The sequence below is a fragment of the Struthio camelus genome, chromosome 7 (genome assembly GCF_040807025.1).
Source record: "Struthio camelus isolate bStrCam1 chromosome 7, bStrCam1.hap1, whole genome shotgun sequence".
In the NCBI taxonomy this organism is placed as follows: domain Eukaryota; kingdom Metazoa; phylum Chordata; class Aves; order Struthioniformes; family Struthionidae; genus Struthio; species Struthio camelus.
The window spans coordinates 8633880-8661770 of record NC_090948.1 but is presented as its reverse complement, the minus strand read 5'-3'; the positions used below and the strand labels follow the sequence as shown (position 1 = coordinate 8661770).

The window sequence follows — 27891 nt, the reverse complement described above, 5'->3', positions numbered from 1 at the left end:
CCAGCACACCTAGAAGTGGAGAACTTCCAGGTCTGGAAAGCCTGAACTGAAGTGCTAGCTTGTGACTCTGCAAGAATAGGGACCCATATTTTCAGAACAGACAAAAGCTCATGACAAAAAAATGAGCAAGAAGTACTTGTCTGCAAATAACTAGCATTTCTTTGGCACTGTACTTAACAGTTTGCTTGCCTTTCAGTTTATTACTCAAATACAAAAAACACTTTAAATATCATCTTTGAAAATATATAGCCCTATGAATGTTATAGTTATGAATCTAAACAGAAAAAACATTCTAGGCCCAAAGTAGCAGATAATGTTCTTTTATGATCTGAAAACCAGCTTAACTATGCAATTATACATTGCTCATTTCTGAGAGATATAAAGCCTTTACATACAATCTTCTGTGTCGTTTAATAAACAGAAGCACATAACTGTTCTATACTTCACAACATAAAGCAAAGCAATAGTATGAGATGTAAAACAGATATTGTAATAACACATGCTAAGTTAATATGCTTAGCATTCTCAGAAATTTGTATTCTGTAGATATCAGTTCTGCAGATATTACAATCAACAAATATTCAGCAGAATTTGCTAATAAAACAGCAATGTCTGCACAGTCTTGTGAGGTTTAAAGAAAAAAAGTGTATTATAAATACAGTTATCATGCAAGTATGGGTAATGAAAAAACCCGGGTTTCCTAAAATTTAAAAATCGTTACAGGAACATTTTATAGCATACACTGGTATGCTATAAACTACACATAAAATCAAATTAATACTCAATAGACATAGGCAATATTTAACCACTTTTGGCCCCTAATAAATGCTTCTATCTTGAATACATTTGAATGGGATTTGCAAATCTTATTTTTATTTCTGAAAAACTACAGTGAGCCTTTAATCAAAATTTAAATGGCCCAATGACACTGAAGCCATGGCAATGAGAGGTAGCCAGGTTTGCTCAGCAGAGGAATTTGGGCTGCAACTCACAGAGCTCTGTAAAAGCGGGGTTCAGAGGAGGCTGTATGTGAGATTTCTAGATTTCATAAATTGTTCCTCTTCAATGATTGCTCTTCTACATCTCTTGACTCTTAATAGCATCCTCCAAAACCCGTCTCTGTCCTGAAAATTTGGGAGTTGGAAAGACATTTTAATAACCACTAAACAATTTTCATTTTTATCATTTCATATTCCCTGGGGGGTAAGTGTCACCTGGTTTAGCTTTGCATCAAGTACAGTTATATTCTAAACACACGGCAGAGATACTGACAGCCATAGGCAGGAGACTGCAGGTATGTATATATGCGCAAGCTATATAAATTTAAATCTACTTCAATTACAAGTTGACTAATCAAATGATTAAAGCTTCAGTAGTGGAATAAGTAAAACAGTTTTTTTTTTTTTTAATCTAAAGCTAAAATATACCATATACCTAAATGAACGAATGAGAATCTGCCCAAACTTAATACACTTGAATTTGCAATTACCTTTCTCCTTTAACATTAGGATAAGTAATTGGCCCTGTTACTCAAATGCAAAGTTTCCTATAATAGAAAAAGAAATTGATCTGTACCTAGAGGTGGTTTGTTTTCTACCAATTTGACTTCTTCAAGAGGTTTCCCAAAGAGTCAACTGGATAAACTTGCAAAGGAGAGAACAGGAAAGAGTAGCAAAAGGTGGAAAGAGAGGAAAGGGAACCTCTGCTTTCAGCTGTACCCTTGACAGCTGCTGTATCAACCTTTGTCCATGGCACATTCACACAGAGAGAGAGGGCAAAATTGGGGTTGACTTCTTCACCCTTAACTTCCACATCTTTGAGTTTGTTTACAGTTTATTTATTATGCTTAAAATGCTGGTACATGATACTGTTCATATCCAAAGCATTAAAATACCCAGCCTAAAAGACAAGAGTAACAGCACACAATAAGTATATTCACTGTTTTCTATACAGTTTCAAAATGAATATATGTCCTTGTTTACAATCACTGACTGAGTGTAGTTAGATGTACAGGAGTTATCAGACAGATTTTTTTTTTTTTTTAAGAGAAGCAGCAGTGAAGATAAAAAGCAGATGAACTCTCTACTTAGGCAAAACTGATTTCTTGAAGGCTAAATATCTACTTGCTGGCAGCCATGGTTTCAAAATTTAAAATCCACTTCATAGCAGACTTCAGATGTTTCCCTTATTTACAGTTTTGCAGTACTGACAAGTCACACAAATTTCAGTATATAATGGTTTTCTTTAAACCTGAACTCCCTGAAAGAGGATTACTTAGGAAGTCAAACTTTTGGTAAGGAAATATGCACGGCTCTGCATAGAAAAGATTGAAAACATAACCTAAACGCAGAGCTCTCAAAATGCAGAATATAAACAGAAAAATCACAAGAAAAACAAAACAAAAACAAATTCATGATTTTATAGGGCTCCGGTCTAGCAACATAATGAAAGGGTTTTATTGGCATTCTCTGAGACAAATGACATTACGAGCTAGAAGATGTTTGAACAATCATTAGCCATTCCATAACGCTATCTCACAGCTCATTTTCCTCTTCAGGAGTTGATGTCTTTTCTAGCACATGGAATTTTTTTCAGCTTGAATTCTCCCTACAGATGTTACCCTAAAGGCACTTGTTAAATAGTAGACAAACTTGCATAAACCTGAATACAATATTTTTCAAAACTTTTTTTGTTAGTTCACACATTTTTCAAGAAAAACGCAACGCTCTAAATTATATCACCAGAAAGGCAGACAATTCTTCCCAAACTCAACTGCTACATATACTGCATTCAAATATTATGGATGTCTAAGCCCTTTCTAAATTTAAAGCCTCACTGGAAAAAAAGAAAAGAAGTAACACTGCTTGATAAATGCTGTTGAAATAGTAAACCCATTTTACAAATGAAGTACAGATGTTAAACAGTGCACAGAAATTCAAAGATATATTTTGTATGAGAATGGGGAGCGGAAACTGAATCATCTAGGCTGGTAGGTTTTTCCCCCAATCGTGAGATCTTCACTTTATGAGATCTTTTTTCTTGAACTACTCACCTCTTGTGCAAATGACTCTGCTTTCTTCCGTAGATTCTTTTCCAGTTCAAAATTTACATGAAGTTCTTCATATTCCTCTACTGCCAGCACAGACACTGTTTATAAGAATAAAACAAAATCAGAAGTAAAGAGAGGAATGATAACAAACCATCAAAACAAAAATAAAGTACTACTTGATTTATCCAGATAGGCTGTTATTTGCCAGTACTGTGAATCCTTGCAATAAAGGTGCAACTTAATTTTACATTTCCATATACAGTCCACACTGCAATATTTGTAACGTTTTGCTCTAAATTTCCTCGTTATTTATACACACAACTACTGGCCTTCTGAATACTCCTCCTGCCCTGCACTGCTGGACAATGTTACTGCAGAACATTGACTGGTGAATTCTGCATCAAAAATGGCTGTACCTCAGAAATGGATGTTTTGACCAGGTATCTACTTTATACCTGTGTGTACAGAGGTAATCACCCCATGCATACCTACACAAACAGGCATTGTAACAGTAGGAAAAATATTTTGGTATATTTGTTTTCTTACAATAGCATATGATTTTTACTGTTCTTCTGTTTTCTGAAGCATTAGGCAACTTGCTTTGCTCTCTGCATTTTTACTTTCTGTCTGTAAGCAATGGATTGGAAACACCTGATGTTTTTTAGCTTAGTTTTATTTTGGCATTCAGCACAATAATGCAAAGTTAGACCAATTCCATAGCCATTTTACCCTTATAATTACAAAGGAAGCGTAAACTGCTCTGTCCAGAGATTACCATCTCTGACCCCGTCCCTTCTTGCTCTTTTTCCCCATATGCCTCTCACCTAACGCTACATCATTGCCAGTTAAGAGATTTTAATGCAGGAATGCGACAGAAATAACGAATCGTTATTAGTTGTCTGCAGTCCCCACAGCACCAAGTGCTACAAAAACCACAGAAGTCATGACCCCTACTCCTGCAGCATTTTTGTCTTCCTCTTAAGCTAGGTAAGGGAAGCAAAATAAAAATTAACTTCTATTCATTAAGAAGTTCCTCAGGTCTCCTTGGAAGAGCCTCCCCTCCCCCAGTTTGGCAGGGTATTAATTACACTTAACTGAGAAATCTGAGTTTCTGTTCTGTTAGACTGGCATATAAATGGTCATCCCTCCATACTGACCAGAAAGTTACACTGAGCCATGGATCTACTTCTTTCTAACTTGTTCTAGAAAAGGAGTAACTAAAGGTAGAGAGACCATCTTTTGGTGGAGCCCAGACTCAAGACTATGGTAACAAACACCAGGTAGCCAAGATGACGTTTTCCCTTCTTGGGCATGAGCAATAAAAGACTCAAGAGAGCCTTGCTCAACCCAAAGATTACATGTGTTTTGGAGGCATCTGGCCTAAGTGGGGTAAAAAGCATCCCTTTACATCAGAGATTTAAAGGAGCTTCAAGAAGAAACTAGCACGATTTTGTGTTGCCCATGTTTAAACTGTGCTCACACAAGCAAAGCTGACACAGGTGGCTAAAGCTAACCATGGGGAATGCTTCTCCAAACTATTCTGAATAGACCTCAGTCCAGGACAGCAAATATAATCTTCAGTTCTTACTGGCTGCAGATTAGTTTCCAGAGTGATGACAATGGATTTCTAAAACTGTCCTACACAAGTCCCTTGCTTCTTTGCAGACAAGCATAACAGTTTTTACAGCTAAGTGCCATAAGTGGTACTTTAGACAGTGGAAAACACATCTCATCCCATCTGACTCTCAAAGTGATATCAACTTTCTTTTTAAAAAATACACTTAGAAAGATTTAAAAGAAAATTTCACCAACTTTGATGGGAAGGTACTGATTACACAACTCCAAGACAGCATCACAGAAACACAGAATACAGCAGGTGTCTATTCAATATGCAGCAATACGCTTTGGTAGCTCATTTGAAACATATAAAAATCTTGGCTTACATTGCCAGTGCATTAGGACCTATCCTGGTACAGCCCCCTCTCCCCTTCCTCAAAAACAGGTATCAAATGTGAACCAAAGGGTTGCTCTTTCGATCACACTGAGGAAAAAGAAAACATTTCAGAAACCTTTCAACTGCCATACCATCCCATCAAAAGCTTCCTCTGGCTGGTCTATCTAATCTATCTATCATTAAGTTTGATGTTTTAAGAGTTTCCAAGTATTGCCTGTCATAGGGCAAAGCAATACAGACACTTGCAAGAGGTGAGGAGCGAACACTTGGTGAAAGGTAACAGAGTATGCCCTACTGCTCTGCACATCTCCTCTCCCTGTGAGGCGCAGCTGCAAGATTGACAGAAGATGAGAAAACGGACTGCAGGGGGAAGGAGAGAGGATCATTTCCCACTAAAAGGCCATACGTGTCTCGGTAATTCAAAACCCAGCTGTTTTCTCAAGCACACAGACTATGCTGACCTAGTATACTTTTTCCAAAGAAAAAGGGAGCATTATTGGCAGGCCAGGAGAGCACGTTTGGCACCTTTGCTACTTCAGAGGTTGCCTTCTGGGGTTTCCCTGTGTGACTATCACCCGCCCGTAGCTGGATGTTGGTCCTCCTGTGAGGACATGGCAGCCTTGGCAGTTCCCTGCACTACCTGACCACCACGTCAGAACTCCTGGGAGATGGGACGGGCGCTTTTTATTTTTCTCCCTATGCAAGGAGGTGGAAGACAACTGCAGAGCAACAACTTGAAGATAAATCAGAATAGCATTAGGCACTGCGAATGTGGCTGAATTCTTCCAGGGTATATTGTTAAGGTGCTGTTGAACAAGTAACTGAATGACTTTGGAAGGCAGAACAAGTAAAACATCAAGAAAAAAAACAGGTGTTGGAGGCCAGTCCCATTCTCCGCCACTTTAGGAAAATGTGAAACAGCCATGGAGACATTTAACCTGCAAGCTTTAATTTGACAGGGCTAAACAAACAACAGAAAAATGCAAGGTAACCCAAGCCACTAAAATCTTCCCCTCCATGCCCCCCCGCCAACTGCTTTTGAGCCAACTATTTCTCATTCGGAAGCATTCTCCTTCATTAAGAAAAACCTTTCCTTTCCTGAGTCCTATTTCTCTGTAGATTATCTCCAGTCCCCGTCCCTGTTTTACCTCTCTTCTCTTCCCACTTGGCTGGGTCCCCGCTTTCATTCCACAGCTTGGAAATCCCATTGACCTCACTCTCAGCATCCTGGTCCCGTTCCCTGCACCCGCTGAACGCACGACCACATGCTCCCAAGACCTTAGATACTCAAAATTATTAGCTGTGACTCAACTAAAAGGCAGGCTAATATAACAATTTAAGAAAGTAACATAAGATTAGGATTCAAACTCCATCTCTGGTTCAAACTCCCCTCCTGCCCTAGTCTGCATTTATCCTTCTATTTACACCATCACATTACATCTCCCTAGAGTAGAGACAGTCTAGAATAGCTTGTGTATTTGTGCAGTGCCTACAGCGATGAGGCCTGAGTGTCAGATCAAGCCTGCAGTCAGTTTTGTAATGTATTCTTTGTACTGCATTATAAAAGCTCTCAAGATTATTTGTAAAGGATGTACCAAACTGTTAGAGAGAGGGCAGTGGGGGAGAAGGAACCTGTTGAAAAAAACACACCTCTGTTACACTTTTCCAACAGTTTTTGTTGCTTACTAACTTCCGTTGTCAAAACTGCCTTTTCTTCTTTCACTTTATTCACCTAGAGAAGTGTAAGGAACAGATTAAAAAGAAGAATGTTTTTCATTAGTGGCATAAGACACATGGCACATTACATAATGCATGCAATATTTGCTTTCAGAAATTCAGCATCTTAGGTTTGGCTTGATGCTAGGGTTTAACAATGGGATATGAGAAACTTTTACCCCAAATTATGGACCCCCATCTCAGATAGTATTAAAAGGTTCTGAATTAATGCTTCACGTGGGGCTCCCATGGCCCATTCTCATGGCACGTACTAGTTGCAGCTGCAAATATAAAATCTTTACAGTCTTTCAAAATGAGGCACCATAGCACCTGGTTAAAAAGTTACTGGCTTGTCCTTGACTGTGTGTATTTTAATGTAGTTAGGCTGCTGAGGTTTTTTTTTTTTTCTTCTTGTCTAAGAGCTGTCAGCTGTGTCCTTCTGAATGTAAGTGTTGCACAGACAGGAAGAGCCTCTCTGAGTCCTGATTTGCATCAGTACTTGGCTGATCCAGTTTTCAAGCAGGAATGAAACTGCTGGCTCAAAAAGCCAATTTGCTGGTCTAATTACCATGACAGAGCATTGCCAATGGCTAAAAACAAGGATATGCTCAATGAAGTAGCACCAGTAATTAAACCAGGCATTCTCCAAAGTATTTCTTGCACACCCGCAGACTTGAGGAAAAGCAGACAACAACAAACAAACAAACAAAAAATAAAACCAGGAAAATGTAAAAATATGGGCACTAGAACGGATCAGGAAGAGGCATGTGCCAGAGACAGCAGCAGATTGGACTCTGACTTAAAAGGCCCTTCTAGGTGTATGCTCTAAGTGGTCCGTCACATGGACAAGCTGGCAAGACTTCCGATTAGAGAGTATTCAATTAACTTCACAACTGAGCGTTTTCCACAAAATTAGAAACAAAAAGTACCGACTACACACTAATGTAGTCTCGCCTTCCATGGTACAATACATACTTCTTCAATTACTTCTACAAGTTTGCACCTCAGATTTTCCAGTTCAATGGCTAAGGTCTTCTTTTCCTCATGAGCAGCTATAATTTGATCTCGCAGCTCTACATTTTGAGGAAGGAAATGACATATTTTTATTTCATTCTCAGAAGAAAGCAATAAAAGAAATATAAGCATGCAAGTACAATCGAGTACAAAACACCCTAACTGCAGATAAAGTATCAGCTGTATTCAAGGTACATCCTCAATAATTTAGGAACATAGGTGTCGAGTAACAGATCTATAATTGGGCTACAGTTTCAGATTTACTTTATTGAGGTAAGCTTCCTTATCCAGTACTGCTGCCTTTATTTGCATTCTGAATGATTCATTTCCTCCTATAATGGGGTCAACCCCGCCACCACAGAGCGTCCTCGGTCTTCGTCAGGAGATAGTCACGTTACACGCTAGTGTACTAGACTAGCACTGAGGCAGCGGAAAGCAGTTTTTAAATAGGCATCCTTTAACACAAATTAATGCACTTCAGTTCTTTTTGGATCATGAGTTCTTGTCACAAGGGAAATAAACAAAACAACAGGCAGTTAATACTTGGGAGGTTTTCACTGAAGAAATTGTCCTGAACACCTGCCAATTTATAGCCTTTGTAACATTATGTGAACACAGGCAGAATATAACCTTTACTGATGGAAGAGCTAATGCTTGTAATTTTCCCCTCAGAATTTTTGTTCCTTAATTATCAAAATATGAAATAAATTAAATTCACAATGGAATAAAACATTTGATTATAATCACTTCTTAACAGCAGATCAGTTTGCATACATAATACATCAAGGTTTAGGTTAACATAGAAACACCACAAAAATATAAATTTACTGATATATATTAGTTTTCAGTAAGTGCTCTCATTCCCCACCTGCTTCCAGAATTTTGTATCACTGCTGTTCTTCGAATACCAACCACGACTTAAAAAAATTGTTCCTAATCAGTTGCAGATGATGATCACATACAGGATGCCATTTTGTTTCATTTCAGACCTTCAGCATCGTTGACTTTTTCCTTCTCCTTCTCCTCCCCTCCCCTCTGTTCAAGAGCATCAGATTTATTTTCCTCCCAATTAATGGCAGATATATTCTAAAGTAAAGAGAAAGACTTGCTTTCCCAGATGACCAATAAGCCAAGTTTTTTTGTTTTATGGATGTGTTTTCTGGTGGAGCTAATGGAAAATTCTCTCACTGAAATTTATGGGACCTGGATAGATAGATAGATGGACCTAAACACGCACAGAAGGAAGCATAGCCATGTACCTAAATCTTTGCAAGCTTCTATAAGAAAAGTTTCTTTTCAGCTACAGGTTATGCACTCAGCACAGCTGAGTTTTCAGTTCTTGTTACGTTCAAAAGGAGAGAGGAGGAAAAAAAAAAACCAACCAAATAAAAATTCTTCCTTTATTTATATATCATTCCACAGAAGTGGTGGAAAGGGAAAGAATCTTTGCACAAGAAACATCCAATATTTTGCTGAATGGTGAGAAGGCTAAAGGAGGTTTGAGATACCCACCACAAAACACAACTCTTGGAAGCATAGGCCTGCATAGAAGAGCAGATTTCACGTTGGGCAACTCCACACACCCTCTTTTGTTACATATGATCTTTCATTTAGGAGGCAATCCCTGATGTACTCTCAGATTGTTCCCTGAAGACAAATGGCATGCAGCTTAGCTGAGGCTTGGGACAGAGCCTCCATGACGCCTTTTAGAACAAATTGCCAGATCTTTGTTACCATACATGCACACACTTCCTCCAGGTACACGGGTAGCAGATCTTCTTCTATGGCAAATGGGATGCCCATGCTTTTAAAATAGTCAGCACTTGCAAATGTAAGAATCACAGAATCGTTTAGGTTGGAAGGGACCTCTGGAGATCATCTAGTCCAACCTCCCTGCTCAAGCAGGGTCATCTAGAGCGCATTGCCCAGGATCACATCCAGACGGGTTTTGAATATCTCCAGGGAAGGAGACTCCACCACCTCTCTGGGCAACCTGTTCCAATGCTCTGTCACCCTCACAGTGAAGAAGTTTTTTCTCAGGTTCAGATGGAACTTCCTGTGGTTCAGTTTCTGCCCATTGCCTCTTGTCCTGTTGCTGGGCACCATGGAGAAGAGGCTGGCCTCATCCTCTTGACACACCCCTTCAGATACTTGTACACGTTGATCAGATCACCTCTCAGTCTTCTCTTCTCCAGACTGAACAGGCCCAGCTCTCACAGCCTCTCTTCAGAGGAGAGGTGCTCCAGTCCCCTCATCATCTTTGTAGCCCTCCGCTGGACTCTCTCCAGTAGCGCCATGTCTCTCTTGTACTGGGGAGCCCAGAATTGGACACAGCACTCCAGATGTGGCCTCACTAGGGCTGAGTAGAGGAGCAGGATCACCTCCTCGTAAGGTTATTAACATTTAATAATAAAGCCAAAGACAGAAGAGCTCTAACTCCTTTACAACATACTTTTTGTTCCCCAATGAATTCCTCAGCAGGAGAGGAAACACACACATCAGGGCCTTTCTTGAAATCTTCTCTCCTTTGTCTCTGCTGTCCTCCTAAATACATTCTCCCCCGATCTTCAGCCAGAATCTTTGCCCTCTCTAACAATGTCCTTGACATTTTTCTCCAGTAGAAGACTCCATGATTTTATTTCTGATTCAGACGAGTTGCATAGTGTGGCTCTCACTATTCTCCCTCATCTCTTTTCCTATGCCTACACAGTGGAAAGCTGCTTACTTTAGAAGGGTGCTGTGACATTCTGTAAGGTTTTTTTTTTTTTTGAGTTTTTAAAACACTCATGCTTTTTTCTCAGTGATACTTTGCACCACTTCATTGAGGGCACAACACTCAAGTAGACAATAATTAACAAGGTCAGGTTTACAGTTTAAGACAATTGTATCTATAAATCATTTGCAATTGCAATTATTATCAGAAAACCGCTGAAAATTCTTTTAAAAAAACTGAACCACTATGTGCTCTCTCCATTTCTAAAAAATGATGAACACAGACATTCCCTTTTGTTGGATGCTATGATATAGTAACATACACAAGATCAGGATGACTTCATCACAGAGTTAGGCTAGAAGGGAAGGCAGTTTTTGTAATGAAACATAAACTGCCTTTCAAAAAGGTACCAGAAATTTCTTAATAAAGTACAGATTTCTGATATCAATGTAATTATATGTTCCCAGGCTTTGCTGTTTTCCCTGATAGCAGTCCGTTCTTAATTTGCTTGTTCAGTAATAACTCTAGAATATGAATGAAGCTTGTGTATACAAAAGTACACAAAGGAAGTATAAATGGAGAGTCCTGTCTTCCAAGGCTTTGAAATAAAGTCATATAAATAGCAGCTGAAGCAATACCAAGGTGACCTTGTCCTTCTGCTTAACTACAAATGAACTTTTACTGTGTTAAGGATCTGAGGAATTTTTTTTTTAAACCAATTCAGTAACATTGAACTCTTGGCTGTGTATATACTATTCTCTTGTTGCACACACATTATACAATATCACGATAGGCCTGCCATGTCCTTACAGTCTTTCCTGGAAATCCTCTGCTGACCACTGTCAGAGGTATAATCCTGAGCAAGACACATTTCTGGCCCAAAAGAACATGGTCATTCTTTAGACAATTTTTGCCCTGTCTGGCACGGTAGGCTCAGCAACAATTCTCACCTTTTATTTGACGTTGACAATGCACAGAGTTGCATGATCCAGAGCTAGCTTCTGTATCTGTGGATGAATCTTCCTCATCAATGTTAATCTCTTCAGTGATAATTTCTGGGCCCAGTTTCGCCATATAAAGCATACTAATTCTTTTCAAGGTCTTATTTTCTTTGTTCAGCTGCAAGTGCAGAAGTGCAAACAGTAATAAGCTAGTTAGTCTGTCTTTAAGGAGCTGTGCAAGAAAAAAAAATCAAATGGATTTTTTTCCTCCTGTCATTAAAAGATCAATCAAACAAAGAAGCAAGATAAACAAAAATGACATTAATTTAAACACTCCATTTTACACTAAAATGGTTTGAAGACAGGAAGCTTGTCCTCTTTCTCCTCTGAGGAGGCTTGAATTCAACATGCTGCTTCACTCATGCCCTTTTCTCCATCAGGGAAGACAGAGTCCTCTCTGGTACTTCTGACTAATAAATACCCTGTGTAAGTTCACATCAACTCAACTATCAAGCTTACTTAATGCTATCCATTCTTTGCAATAGCTGCTTCAGCTCCTGACCCTTAAGCATGTACTGCTACTAACAAGAGCCCCAACTGAATGACCTGAAGGGCTTGCATGCCTGAAAGCTTGTCTGGTTTTGCCAGCCGTATCAGTTGGTCCTATCTCTTCCTACAACCTTATTCTACTTATAAACTACAAGTAACAAATATCACAACTACTATACACCCAGTCATGACAGAACTACCTTATAATCCTTTTGAATTATTCTTAGTTATCTGAAATTATTACTGTAGAATCAACATATGTAAAACGAAAGCCCTATCACAAACAAATTCTTTATGGGCCAAACCACAAGCTAGAAATCACTCTGGGCAGTTGTTCTAGATGCTTAAGTGCATGCCTGGATGGTGAATGACACAGAAGAGGTTTGGTTATATACATATATATATATATATTTGTGTGTGTGTGTGTGTGTGTATATATATATAAAATACATACATACACATATATATGTGTGTGTGTATATACGTATGTGTATGCATGCATATGTATATTTATATATAACTCCATCTTGACCAAGGTGGTTACTGCTGGCAAGATAAATTTAACAATGGGGATTGTTGCCAATGTTTCCCTCTCACCATTTCTTTCGCTGTTCTGCATCTAGACAACCCAGGCCAGTGGCTCTCAGCAAGCTCACCACAGTCTCAGGGGTGCTCAGATAAATATGGGGTCACGGTCCACCCACAAGCCAAGCACTCCCTGCTCTAAGAATGAGGCTTAGTTTTCCACTGATGACACACAGCGCATCCAGTTCAGGGTGCAGAGGTCCAATTTCTGCCTTGAAATAAAACACATTCTGTCCAGTTAGACTGATCCTGATTTCTTCACCCAAGCAAATCATCTTTGATCCCCCTTTCTTCAGCCCCTTAACTATGGAAGGTTTACTCAAGTAAAATGTTTCTTTAACATCTCATTCCCAAAGAATGAGACTGCACAAGCGGGAAGGGTGGTGTGGCGAACCCTACATGGTTTAGTCAGCACACACCAACAAACAAGTTAGCTTTGGCAAAGCAGCCCCAAGGGACAGGGCTAGTCTTTCAACTACCCCTGTACGTGCATTACAGGAAAAGAGCAGAGAAGGAAAAGTTAAATACATTCATTTTCTTACTTATATGCTGATTGTCTATCTTATGAATTCTAATATAGTGTCATTATGCAAACAATTAAGTAAATACCTCCAGAAAGTACATTGCTAATGCATCTAAATTAAAGTGATTTCTTGCTGGTGTGATTTTTACCATATCTAAAGATGTACTTTGGGCAGGGGGTGGGGAGAGGAAAAAAAAGGCAGTCAGCCTTGCTAATGAAATTTGGTTCAAAATTGCTGTAGTCCATTTTCTGATGAAGTGGTTCAGATGCATTTTACACAGCCAAAAATATATAACACAGAGATAAAAACATTCTTTAATAATAATGCACTTCTGATGAGATGGAATATAGAAAATTACACGCTTGCTAAATTCATCAGACTAGACGCAATCAACAGAGCAGTGGAGGTCACCTTTCCCCTGCCCTCGCTTTGCTTTCATAAACAATCACCTGAAATGTAATGCAGTGGTTGACTTTTTCCATTTGATTTAGACGCTGAAATGCTCATTATTGTTTTATATCTCACATGGGATAGTTCTAAAACTTGTTTTCCATTTAACCTGCATGCACATAAAAACTAGATACCAAGAAGTCGGTCCTTGACTTACTGTTCCAAAAAAAAAAAAACTAAATTCAAATGGGTATTTCTTTCATCAACAGCCAGAATTGCAATTTTAAGTCTTGCATATGGCTTACAGTTTAGGCACCTCAAAACAATTTCACGGATCTGCAAAAGTATGCAAAAACAATGTAAGGGACATGCATGTCTCAATTTTGCAATCTCAAGATGAAAGAAAAGAAATCAGATGAAACAGAATAACCATAATTCTCCTCACCTTAGAAGCCAAAGCCTCAGCACTTTCACGGCACGTCTTCTCAATTTCAAGATGGTTCTGAATACAGTTTACTTCCTCAATAACCATATGAGAAACTAGGAGAGGGTTTAAAAATTAGTCAGCGTTTTCCTGCACTTGACACATGCATCCCATGATCAGAAATATTACATCTTTTTCTGCTAAATTTCTTATGTAAGCATTTCAAACTCGGAGAAGTTCCTACTTTTATAACCTTTATGGATGAGAACTGTTTTGAATAATGAATATTTGCATCTTTTCAAGCAATTCAGATGTGTTAGCAAGGGATTATTTTCACGTTCCAGCCTTCAGGTTTAAACGGTAGTTTAAATACCGTCACACTTGCTAAATGCAGTGTACCAGAAAAACTACAGGATGGACATATAGCACAGGCCTGTAGGAAGTTTACTTGGAAATGGAGAAGAGAGTTAAAGTACTGAAGCCTCCACATTTGCAGTGCCTGCTACAGCAAATGCTCCAAAGAGGTCAAATCACTACACTGCACCATCGCTTCTCCTTCTGCTCCATCAGCTTTGAAGCTGGCTGTAGCCAGCTGGGATACAGCCTGATGGATTCACCGCTGATGGACCTCAGCACTGCTGGTACTTCCTGACTTTTGATGGCTTCAGCTGAACAACCTAAACTCTGTATTATCATACGGCTTCAGTGTTTTAATTATTTCTTTCTGCACTTGCGTGTATACTAAAATAAACATCACAGCCTCACACTGTGCCTTTACAGTCCTACACAAAGATTCAGACACCAGGATGTATGTGCATGCATGCACACACAATCTTCCGTGAGACCAGAGCGAAGAGCTAGCTGCCTGACTGCATCGGGGTTACACATCTGTGCTACTGCATTTGACATCACTGTTGGAAATGCAAGAGATGCATCTATCCTACAGGGTCCCTATTACCATAACGAATACTTCACTATGTCTAGAGTGACCAAAAATGTATGTAACAAAGTAAGATTTGTTCCATAGGAGGTAACAGGACTTAGAGAGGTTTTAAAAGCACAGATAACATTTTGGCTTGTAACCCCCCTCAACTTTCAACAACAGTTAAGCACCTGTGTACAGACTGCTGAAAGTCTTCTTTTAAGTGACAAGCTCCATGTCACACAGGGGATCTGAGGCAGAGCAAGAAACTGAACAGCATTTCTCATTTCTCAAGCTAGCACCTCGATCACTGATGCAAATTCCTCCTTGCCTTCTGGCACTGTCACCCAAGCAGTAGCTTGGACTCAAATTCTGCAAATCATTTCATGGCACAGATTCCTTTTCAATACAGTGTCAAGATTTTAATGTGCAAAAAAGACTATGCACAGCTTAACAATACTTTGCAACAGGGACAAGGCTGGTAGCCTAAATAAGGAGGACTTTTTCCTATTATCTCCTTTAATTTTCATGAAGATTAACTTTAAAAACTAACGATATCATACTAATGATAGAAAGTCTCTCCTGCCCTCCAAGAATTTTTTTCCCTACTGTGAATAAAGAATGATGCATTTTAACATTTCCTAAAATTTGAAAAAAAGATACTTAAACCCTGTTTGTTATCCAGAGATCATCTTAACAGCCTCAAAACAGGATTTTAGGATAGGAACATGCAGGCAGCTAAGAAGTTTTACTATTAATTCATGACTGCAGTTTTACTGATGCTACAGTAGATAGTAGCACAGGAAATCATCAATACTTTGGAGTTCGCTGTCAAATCAGTAGCTGCATGTGAGTGACAAGATCTACAAACAAGAGCAGTTTTCAGATTGCCTGATGTGAGGCCCTGTGGTTCAAAAAAAAAAAAAAAAATCAGAGCTTCTCTGAAGTTCTGTCTGCTAACTCCCCTCTAGAAGAAAAAAACCAACAACCACCACCACCACCTCTTGGACCACAGACCATCGGTACAAGAGGTCTTCCAATAGTAAAAAGACAACCAAAGAGGAGTGGTTGCACTATTGCCACTTTTTCTGGCTTTGGGAAAGTTCTCTGCTCCAAGCATGTCACACCAGCTACTATATTTAATTTAAGAGAGGAAGAGCTTCGGGTAAAACCTGTTCATATAGAAGATATCTCTTCCATTTCTGCTCTACCTAGCCTCAGAAATTTGGAGCAATGAAATGCATTCGTCAGGATGAGGGAGCAGTGGAGATGCAGGGCTGCTCCCATCTTACAGACAGGGATCTAATGTCCTCAAGCAAAGCTAGCTGAAGTTAGGAAACAAGGACTGGGCTCACATGGCACAACTAGAGATTACTCTTGGTTCATTTAAACTTAATTAACCTGCAATTATGATTAACTCAGGGGAAAAAAAATCTTTCCAAATTAAATACAAAAATATATTATTTCCTAAGTCTGTCCAAAGTTCTTATTATGTCAATATTAAAATTCATAAAGCGGCACTAAGTGGCCTGAAACATCTCTAACCTTGACAGTTTTTTTCAGGGGTAATAATAATCCACAGCAAATGCAGGCCAACCAAAAACCACTTAACTAATTAGTAGTTGCAGTCACCGAGAAAACATGAATCAACACTGTTATTACAAGTGGCACATTTGAGTGGCATCTAATTATGACTTGATGAGCACGATACTTGCATTATCAACATTACTACCGCATCCCATCAGGGACTAAAAGCCGCTGATGGCATTGACTGCGAGAAACTCCCACTCAATGGTACGGCAGCACCCAACAATCTCCTTGGCAGGGGCACCCTCACTAAATGACATGTTAAGCATAATTACTGGTAGACATTGTAAATAAACAGGATTGGAAGTGAAAATTGTACCAAGTGCATAAGACACAATCTGACACATTGGAAGTGGCAGCCTTAATTGAGAGTTTCTTTGACTGCTCAAGATCATTTCAACTGCATTTCTCGGAGGACAGTGATTATAACTGTGGAGACAGACGGCATAATGGTATCAGCACTGCTGACAGAGCAGTGAATTAAATTGTATCTGCTGTTGTGTGAAAGCCTTGATGAGAGGTACAGATCCTTAGTGGTCTTATCATTATAACACAATGGTCATGTTGTCATCAACCTTGCTGGCTCCAATTGAAAAGAAATGATTGTGTGTTGAAGCTTTCCCCCCCACCACCACCTTCTATCTCCTGTGCTCAATAGAACCAATTTTCAGAGAGCTATGAAATCACGCAATAGGGCCTAAAATGCAGCTGCTTGGCATACAAACGGGGCCCCATTAAACTGGAATCACACACAATATGTGTTTATGCCAGGAGAACAAATAGAAGCTGAGTACAGGCCAAGTTTATTCACAGACACAAAGCCGATGTAGCTCTTCATCAATATAATTGCCTTTTATATTGTCGTTTAAATAATGGGCTCTATTATTGCCTTAAAATCCTAATATTCCTGGCATTTTATCACTATGTTTACAAGGTATGTCCTTTAAAAATGTGAAAGGAAGATAAAAGAAACCTATAAAATTTTACAACTTCAAATATAACTTCAAATTTTAAGTCTTAACTACTTGACATTTTCTGCCACACTCTGGTATTCCTTGTATCATAACAAAAACAAAACAGGCTGCAATTTTTTCCACAGGAATTAGACTTCTTAGAAAACTATTCTATGAGGCAAGAATATTCTCTATGATCATTTAAGACTGTAGAAAATCCAAAATCAACGGCGATCATTTCCTATAATTATATCATACAAGCAATTATAAAATAGAAGTCAGAAAATTCCTCTACTAACATAATCACACAAAAGTATAGACTGTGTGGCTTCCTTATCCTGCATTAACTTCATCCACATTTCTAATGCTTTGTCCTGTAGTTCACCGTACTGGCACAAAGCAGACATAACAGACCACAACCCTATTGTAACTGTCTCTTCTAAGGAGCTATTCCACTAGGATACTTCCACTCCCATTAGATGCGCTTTGTTGCTTCCAGACACCGTACAGTATCAATAGAACCATTACCATAAAAGTGCAAAACTGAATATTGACACTCTCACAGCCTGGACAAAATAGAACTTGCTGTAAAAGTTATCAAGAGACATCAGTTCATGCTAGAAATCTTTAATGCTGCCTCTATGCTTACAGTAATTTTACTCCTTCTTCCTGGAAAAAAAAATTATTAATAGCAGCAGCAGTAATTTCAGCAACAGGGTCAAATCCAACTCAGTTCAAGCAGATGTTATTCCAAAAGTCACTTGCAGTATTCTGGTGAAATAGAGCAGCGTTTGTACCACTATGTTTTCATCACTTGCACCTTAAGGATGGTTACCTGTTTCAGGGTTTTTGAATGCTGTGACAGCAGTTAGTCTGATAAGAGCCAAAGTCTTATGAGATTAACTCCTTAGTGTGGGGCTTTGAAAGAGAGACGGCAACTGAACCTGAATCGCAACAATCCTGCCTCACGGTACTCAGAGCTACGTTCATAACTCTCTATGCCAAAACATTCCCACTGACATAACAACTTACTTTTCTGAAACTCCTCCAGTTTTTTGACAGCCTCATCTCGTTCTTGTTTGATTTTGTCACACTGTAGAAGAGAAAATTGAAAAGAAGCACTGATCCCAGTTATTTAATTAGCCATCAGTCACAACATGCAAAATCAACAAAGATCAATTGCAGGAACAATTATGCACAGAAGCCTATCAAAGCATCATTTTTTTTGCTGTCAGTCCTGTAAGATTGATGGAAAATATGCATTAAAAAATTCATTACCCAGAGTATTTCCTAACAACACTGAGAAGCTGTATTTGATTTTAGGCTCCAATTCAGAGCTACACTGAAAATATTTTAGAAGAGCCACATTATCCAAAACTGATGTAAGCAAAATCATACATGTTCTGTAGCAATAACATTAATACTTGCATGTCATGAATATACTTTAAGCCTAGTTTCTCTAACATACATATGATTAGGAACAGAGGCCTACGTTTCCAAACCTAATATGTACAAAAGGAAAAAAAAAAAGCCAATAAACAGGGACGTCTCATTCAGTTTCATGACACTGTGAGCAAAACTTTGACCTTGAAAACAGGAGGATACGCATTTTCGTGCTTTGAGGATATCTCACCACCCATTTTATTAATTTTGGGGTTAATGCTAATACTATATAGAGTGGTAATCACTGTTCTTACAACGGAAAAATTTATTCAAAGAGAAAGAATAAAACAGAAGGGGTTTTCCTGAAGCAGTCTGATGTCTATAAGCAAATGAAGGAATCTGAAGAAATGAGTAAACTTTACAAGATACTGTCAGTGATTAACCACACTGTGAAAACCCCATGACCCCAGGGGAAGTATGACTGGCACACAACCTATGTTACACACACTGCACGTTCTTCCTCACATGCAGCTGTATATGTTCATAGTAATTTATCATCTTACATTAACTTATTAATTCTGGAAGAGATGTATGCGACTGACTTCCTTAAAGTGTAACTACTCTGGCAATTACAAGAATTCCAACCATTGACAAAGAATGAGGAAAAAAAATAGAAAACTACAATGATTTTGATCTATTTTCAGTTTTTCCACATGAGGACCCACTTTCAATTAGCTACGAAAGGAACCCGCTGTTAAATAATAATTAGGGGGAGTCTGATGCAAACGCAGCTAAATACAAGGAAAGCCCATCTACCAGCTCCAGAGGACTTTGGATGGGTCCCAAAGAATGATCTGCTCTTTGACAAAGAGAAGATGCCATCAATGTTGCCTCAGTGGTAGCCTCCATGCAGGCTTTGGAAGCCATTGCTGATAGCTACCTGTGAAAGCAGGAGGAGCTGCACTCAACAAGCAGTCTCCACTCTCACGGCATGGGGGTGACGAGATGAGAAACTGCTGCTGAGTAAGGAGGACTGCTCAGTCACCTGCTGCTGCTGCAAAGGTTTGTGAAACAAGGAAGAACCGCGAAAGGAGCAAGGCATGCTGATGGTGCCAGAGGAGACCTTACCGTTTCACCTGCTGCTGCGGGGAGTTAACAGAGAAGCTGTTTAGAGCACTTTGCTTAGGAGGGGTGGGGAAGGGAAATCTGTGCTTGAACCTTGCTGTTTGGTGCCTGCCCTCTCAGTTTCCTCAGCGGAAACTTCTGTCTTACCTCACTGGTAGAAATACAGTCTGAGACCAGAAGGCAGTAAAAGACACAGAAAGAAAGTATTTCTGACTGTTCCTGCAGAGCACAGCTGTGCTGCAAAGGGGATCAGCGTGAGCTGCTGCCTCTTCACGTTTTGCCACAGAGACGCTGGCATACTTCACCCACAGACTTTTCTGTGCTCTGCAAGCATTCAGCCCACTGCAAACTGGAAGTGAGCAAATACTTTGAGCGCTCAGCTCAAAAATCAGGAGGATCAGCATTTTAAGGACCTGATCTGTTGCCTGTAGAAGTCAACAAGATACTTTCTACTGATGGAAGAAAAACCCTGATGTAGAGGATGCGGTACACTCCTTATCCAGTGGCAGATAAAACTCCTTTCGAAATCCTCCAGTAACACACTGTAAGGCGTAACAGCTTTCCATGTGCAGCTAAGGGGAAGTTAAATGACCCAGTCCACTTCACCTTGAGTGCTATTTGTGACAGAGCTCCATTCGGACCACAGCAAGCTGACTGTTCTCCTACTAGTTACACACGTTTCTTTGCACAATTGAGGTCTGTAGGTTTGGGTCTCCGCAGAACAATTCCTGCTTCCAGTTGCAGCTTTCTGAATATTTTTTTTTTTGCTGCTACCGTGCTTCAGAATAAAAGAGCAGGAAGAAAAGGAAAGTGGGAGACTGTTACCCTTGCTGAAATGATCAATGGAAAGCACTTTGCTTTTGTCTTGCAATCAGACCCGTTCAAACAGACCTGTTTCACAATCTTACAAAAAAAAATTTTTTTTGATTTATTTTCAGTTTAGCTTTAAAAAAAATACAGATAAAATTGAGATTGTCTTCAACTGTTTGTACTGTTTAAAAATGGGAAGCTGTGCAAATAAAAAATTCATATAAAACAATTAAGATTCATAATAAGAAACATTGCCTCCACTTAAAATAAATTATCTTACCTTTAAAAGAGTAAATAATTAAAAATATAAGATTTAGAAGTGTTAGTTGCTCTCAAAAATGGAAGCCTTCACACAGAAGCCTTCAAAATTTTGCAACTACCTCCCTTTCTAAAAAACGCAGTTTGAGGCATATACAGTAGAATGGCTAATTGACAAGAATATAACCATTCCTGAACACTGAAAGACAAACAGTGTAATATTACTGTAAAATCTACTGTTGAGTTTTCACATTCAAGTGCATACGATTGCTGAAAAGAAATAGTTTTAAAGTCCTTTACTAAGTCTCTCGTTGTCAGTGCCAGCTGATAGTTCCATATTCAACAGTACCCTCAAATGAACAAATTTAGAAAACTCTTGGATTTTCTGTCATTTCTTCTGTTTTTTACTCCTTTTTATTAAGAGTTCAGGCTTCTCTGCAGAGAAAAATATGCATTTACACCCTTGTATGTACTATGTGGTTAATGTAGTATTTATAGTACCATTATCCCAACAAAACAAAACTAACAGACAATATTGCCATTCCAGTCATGAACTGACTATAAGAGTCAGTTTCTTGGCAACATAAAGTCAGTGCCTTTGTACTTTTAAGAAGCAAATCACAGTTCAATTTCCTAAATTCATTTTGTGACAATAATTCCTAACAGTTCTTCATCTTTAAAGGCTCAAGCTCAGGAGCTTTGCCAAACACAGCTCTTAATTTCAGATTTTTGCCTTGTAGATACACAAGGTACAGGCAATACTTTAGCAGCAAAAGCCAAGTCTTCTTGCACCTCAGATGACTACTACCATGAAACCCAAGACGTTCAGACAGCTAGACTTCCATTTTTTTGAAATTCCATTAGTGAAAGTTGGTATTTAGAGACTCTGGCACCTATTTTTTCCCTTAGAGAAAAGATCATTTCTAACATAGTATAACTGACTATTAGGCTGACTACTTCTAACAAGCCAGTCACGTAAACGTCAAATACTGGTGTTCAAACCAAATATTGTATGTGTTGCGAGGTGAACAGCAGCGCATGAACTTTTTGGAGCTAGCACAATACCGAAGGAGCGTTGTGCCGGCATTAGAACCTGATGCTACAACGTGGTGTTGGGAAGTTGATGCACACAACCACCTGGAGCCCTGTGGATACACAGATCTCTGCACCTTCTCTCCCACAGGTCTAATGATTCTTTGCCACTAATTTCAGGAAGGCCGGGATTTCTTATTCTCTTGTAACAGACTTCTTTTCCCCCCAACTATTGTGTACTCCCTGCGATAAGCTCCTACTGACTTAAGTAAAGGGCCTTCAAAGGGCAAAAAACAAGGAGGACACTGTTTAGTACAGAATATTAAAATGCAAAGAGTTCATACCGTGGACATATAGTGAATTAAAGCCATTTCTAAACAACACAAGATATATTCTTTTCAATTTATACAGACTATAAAATTTAGGCTGATTTTATGGTTGTTCTAAAACTATGAGTATGGTACAGTGCTCAAAAGCATGCTATGACATTTGCTACTCTCTACTTACAGAGAGAATGAACATGTCATCAAGACAGAACCGCATCTCTGTTCCCACTCGGTGACAAAAGCACATGAACAGAATGGATTATATGTTAACTGAGCAAACACCATGAATGCTGTATCAGAGATACAGTATTACATCTAGTGTTTTGGAAAGCTGTCTTGCCTTTCTTTCCCCTACTGGCAGAGTGACAAAACACTGTCAAAACCAGTGTTCAGAGTCATTTCTGTCTGATTAGCAAGTAGTCAAATATTATTCATGATCTGACTCTGAATACATCAGAACTGCATATTAAGTTACCTACATTTGTGTTCAGCTGAACATGAGATATCTAATTTTGGGACTGGTATGCATGTTTAGTTGGTTACTTCAATTAAAAGGATGACCTAAGAAGTAATCTACCACTGTCATTTTTGCTCCAGTTTTTGAAAATATTTAAAAATGCTAATAAAAAAAACGCTGCTTCAATTTTGTCACAGACTCCACCAGAGGTCTCCAAATTGACAGCTTAGTGAGGGAATGAGGAAGAGACATTGCTGATCAAAGAATTTATTTTTGGCTCTTGCATCTCCAAAGTTATTAACATTTTAAGCAGCAGTGTTTTGAATAAAATAACCTACATAAAAGTCAACTTATCTGCTAACCTTAAAAAGATAAGAAATTAAAGCTATAGATCTAAAACAAAAATTAAATTAGGTCTGACTAAGTTAGCTATCTGTTGTATACTTAGTTGCATATTTCTAATATAAACTAGGATCATTTTTCCATTAAAAAAAAAAGTTTGGCAGAGCCCATCTCTCAGCACCATGTAAACGTGCTGGTGATTTAAAATAAAATTCCACTAAATTTATCAAAGGCATATACATATAGACCTCCACTTAAGTCCAGTGTGGTACTTCCTACAAATAGTCTGCAAATCATTTAAAAATATTTAGTTATCTCTTACCTTCCTCCTATCAATGCAATTACATTATCGCAATTAATACAGAGGAAAAATTTGCTTATACTCATACTGACAGAAAGTGGTGGAAATGGGACCAGAAGTTCACCTGCAACTTCAAGATCTACAGGCACAGGTACCCTGTGCCATACTTCCTCCAACATTTACCCACGTTTGATCCTGCAAAGCATTAACAAAGACACAAAGGTACACAGATGCTAAGGAGCTTTCAGGATTACAAAGCCATACAGTAATATGAGGAAAAAGTTCTTTGATACTGGCACTGTAAGTAAACGTAACTATGAACTGTATATCAGTACGTTGCTTTGTGGAAGAAATGCACTTAGGGCCTCACACTTAACCACTTGAGTCCAAGCACTTACACAATTAAACAGAAATGTTTACATAAGCACACCAATCTGCAGGATGGAGGTTCTTGCATCCCCGGTAAGGCAAATTAGCTAAGCACATGCCCAGTGTTGGAGGAGTCTCAATTGTTATTCAAGTATTTTTAAAAAAGTACCACATTGATCTTCAGAAGAAACTCACAGAAAGGTGACTACAAATATGCAGAGCTACAGAATACAAGTCTTGTGAAAGAGCAGCAAAAAAAAAAAAAAACCAAGAATGTAAGATATGAGCTCAGAACAATTCACTTCTTGATTTTTGGAAACAAAATTTCTCATTCGAATTGCTTTTGAAGAAAGGCATGTTCTAAGTAAAATTCAGTTCAAGAAAACCTTCCCTCAAATCTCCCCCACATAAACAAAGCTTTGCTGAAGAAACACCAAAGCTCACAGGACTTGGGTTCAGGGCAAAGACAGGGAACTCATTCTCCACGCAAGGGCGGTCCAGCTGCTGAACTCCTTTCACGTGATGGAAACTAATAATCAATACAGGCTCAAGGGGAGACTGGTCAAATTCAAGGAAAAAAAAATCTACTGAGAGTAAAACATACAGAAACCACATACAGTTCAGGAAGTCCCTGGGCTACAAAAAGGTTGGAGACTAGAAGAGTACTCAGGGGATGTAATATATGCGGTCTTACGCTCTCGTCTCTGCTGCTGGCGGCTGTCAGAGATAGGATACTGGGCTAGATGGACTCTTGATTTAACTCAGTTTGAATCTCCTTTTTTTCTGAGCACTAGAAAATGAACTGCCACAGTCTTCCTACTGTAAAAGTAGAACTGGTTTCCTAGAATATCTGAGGCTCTGGTGTAGGGCAGCAAAACAAGAGCATACCACAATAATGCAAAAACAAGCACTGTAAAAAAAGACAAGGTCAGCAGGCAGGAGGGAGTGAAGTAGAGTATGCTCAGCTCAGTTGAAATATGCATAATCATTGCTAAAATTTAATGTGAAGATAAGCTTCAAGTTTTCTTTAATAACGAGAAAGCAATCAAGGACAAAGTCTTCCCATTAGAGCCTTAAATTGCAACATATAAAACAGCTAGACTAAAGTTGGCCCTTCACAAAAAGCAAAACTAAACCCACATTCCTTGGCAGCTAATAGGGACTGGGAAACCAACACATACCCTGCAACTTCAGCCCACTGATACTGGAGAAAGGGGAATTTCCTTTGTTTACAATACAGAACAGCACTGCCCCACCGCCTTCCTTAGTATCTAGGACCGATAAGAGGCTTGTGCTGCCCACAGTTTCTTTTGGCAGGTACCTGCTAAAAACCTTTTGCGCATTGATGGGGATTTACGCGACACAACGCTGCCACAAAAATCTCTCCCAGCACAGAGTTCTCTGTTCTTGCCTTCGTCTCACAAGGCGAATGGGAGTCCCTGGGGGGCTAGCAGGGGGAAGAAGAGGTGCATTACTGAATACGCTTAATTTCACTACTACAAAGATTGCTTATCGTAATTATACCGGGCAATCTAGAAAATGGTCAGTATTTCTTACTCCAGTATCTACAGACATCCTGAAATGAAGCCTACAGTAATGTATGAAGTTATGTCCATACATTCAAAGTCTCTTTTCAGGTTGGACAGACTCCTTCTGCGTTTTCGCAAAAGGATATGTGATGCTTTGAGAATATGTTTTTTGCTACAGTTGCAAGTTGAGATAAGACATCTTTCCAACTGCACACACCTTTCCTTCTGAGCAATGTCTGGGATAAACACTGGCAGCTTTAGCATACTTACAGCTTCTGTTCCATATATTTAAGTTCGGGGAGAGGGGAGAGGGGAGAGGGGAGAGGGGAGAGGGGAGAGGGGAGAGGGGAGAGGGGAGAGGGGAGAGGGGAGAGGGGAGAGGGGAGAGGGGAGAGGGGAGAGGGGAGAGGGGAGAGGGGAGAGGGGAGAGGGGAGAGGGGAGAGGGGAGAGGGGAGAGGGGAGAGGGGAGAGGGGAGAGGGGAGAGGGATCTAAATACCTGAGTTAGTCCATGCTGACACTGTAACCATCTGCAAACCGGCTGCAGCTGCAGTCACTTAAAAATATGCACACATTTCACAGAATCACAGAGTGGTTGAGGTTGGAAGGGACCTCTGGTGGTCATCTAGTCCAACCCCCCTGCTCACGCAGGGTCACCTAGAGCACGTTGCACATGATTGTGTACAGACTACACTAACTTCTTAGAGTACGATAGCTAGAATAGCTGCTGGAAGTTACATTTATTGCTCCTTAAGTACCATTTGCACCTATATGTATTATGAGTGATGGCCTTATACGTAAACAACTTTGAGCTTTTAAAAACAAACAAACTCCTGTAACCAATAAGGTATTTGGATAGTTAGCATTTTAGGTATTAAAAAAATAGTCATTAAATACAAACCTCCGCTTTCGTTTTCTTATTTTCTGCTCTAAGCTCTTCATATTCGCCAATAGCTATTAAAAAAAAAAAAAAAAGCATTAATATTGCAGCATACCCATTACCCAAATTAGCTCTGTTTCACTCATTTTATAGTTCTTCTGGCTATGTAGACAGACTTCTTAAATAATATGGGTCATAAACTTCATTAATAGCTTATGGATGAACTGGAATATCCTTTTAGAAGTGAAGTAATTGAAAAGTGTCTGAAAAAGATGGTGGCTCCCAAAACAATCAATTTTTGATCAATGGAGAGTTAAACAGTCTTATTGATTGAGTTCAAAAATTACAAGGTGAATTTACTGGCTTAGGGTCACCATTTTAAACCCACACTGGCTCAGGTTACAGATCAATGCTAGAAAGCACAGTTAATACAATACCATTACACATTCTTATCTCCGGAGTAGCTGAGCATCTTAAATGGTTTAACGTTTTCTTCAAACAACAGTCCGACAAGAGTTTTTTTATTTTTGATTCCACAACAGAGATATGAAAAGACTGTATGATTTGCCCAAGATCAGACAAGAATGCCGCTGTGGAGCAAGAGATCAAACTGAGGGCTCTGGACATCCATTGTTTCATATTAGTGAATCAATAATTAAAACAATCAACTTGTTACCAGTTAAGCTTCCGCTTTATTGTATATTTTCGTGTGCCCTTTTCCAACTTTTTTTTTTTTTTTTTTTTTAAAAACACTCCCTTAGGGACATGCCTTCATCGCCATGCCTTCCCCAGTTCCATTGTTCTTTCGGTGTGACCCACGTGGACCGTTCGGCCTTCAAGGTCATCTAAATGTTATTGTTCTAAAGCAACCGAACACACCTCCGAGTGCTACAGAAACAAGCGGACTGCCAGAAAGGAACACTGTGCCCTTAAGATGCATATGGCAAGAATAAAACTAGATGACTGTAGACATTATTCTACACCTTCTTCCAACATTTCTTTATCTCTTCATTATTTATTACTTGTATATAGAAGAAAGCTACATTAGAATACGGTTGTTATTTTCAGCAGGTTTAATCATAACTGGACAAAGGGTTTGAGCATGTTCTCTTGTTTAAACCAGGTAAAACTGGGATCACTAGCTTCAGGATTCAGACACAGCTCTTTTCCCAAGCTGGCCCCAAGTTAGAGGTGCAGAACTCAGGCACAGACAGGTTAACTGGCTTGCTTAAGATTATATAGGAAATCTGGGATACAGACTGCAGTTTTACTTCCTAGGCTAGAAGCTCTAAACACAGGACTCTGCCCTTCACAGGGCTGGGAACTGGCAACATCCTACTGACTATATTATCTAGAAAGTGAAACTGAACAACCCTCGAGCCTAGAAATCACTTAGCCGAAATCTCAGCTCTGCTGTTAGCAGCAGCTGAGAAGAGACTGCAGTCAGAACTTTAATAGATGCTTAATAACAAACAAATCTCAAATTTCTGAAATAAACTACTAATTTTGTTCTAAGTGGTGGAAGCCACAAAGTTTCAGTACTCTCAAGGGGATAAAAAAAAAAAAAGTGAAATAAAACCACAGAAGACAAAACCACAAGCCATATACAAACTCACGGGAAGGTCTGACAATTTAAACAGATGAAAAAATCCCCGTTCCTGCTCGTTCAAGTAAAAACAGCTTTCTAGCAGTGGAGTGAACAAAGTCTTACAAATGTGCGTGGCAGGCCTTGGTTCTACTGGTGCAGGGATGCAGGACA

At 39.2% G+C, this 27891-nt stretch overlaps 1 protein-coding gene across 5 annotated transcripts in view; it reads right to left on the bottom strand.

Moving 5' to 3' along the window:
• Positions 1-27891, bottom strand: part of SHTN1 (shootin 1) — a 67187-nt gene that overhangs the window by 29851 nt on the left and 9445 nt on the right. For 2 of the 5 annotated variants that reach the window (XM_068951621.1, XM_009668620.2), the window contains exons 2-8: positions 26154-26206; positions 18354-18414; positions 13881-13975; positions 11397-11565; positions 7695-7792; positions 6654-6735; positions 3053-3147 (exon numbers count right to left, since the gene is read on the bottom strand). In XM_068951621.1, coding sequence (XP_068807722.1) covers positions 3053-3147; positions 6654-6735; positions 7695-7792; positions 11397-11565; positions 13881-13975; positions 18354-18414; positions 26154-26206 — 653 coding nt within the window. Of the gene's footprint in view, positions 1-3052; positions 3148-6653; positions 6736-7694; positions 7793-11396; positions 11566-13880; positions 13976-18353; positions 18415-19832; positions 19852-26153; positions 26207-27891 lie in introns of those variants that run through there. The other 3 variants (XM_068951624.1, XM_068951623.1, XM_068951625.1) reach the window with 3 other exon arrangements.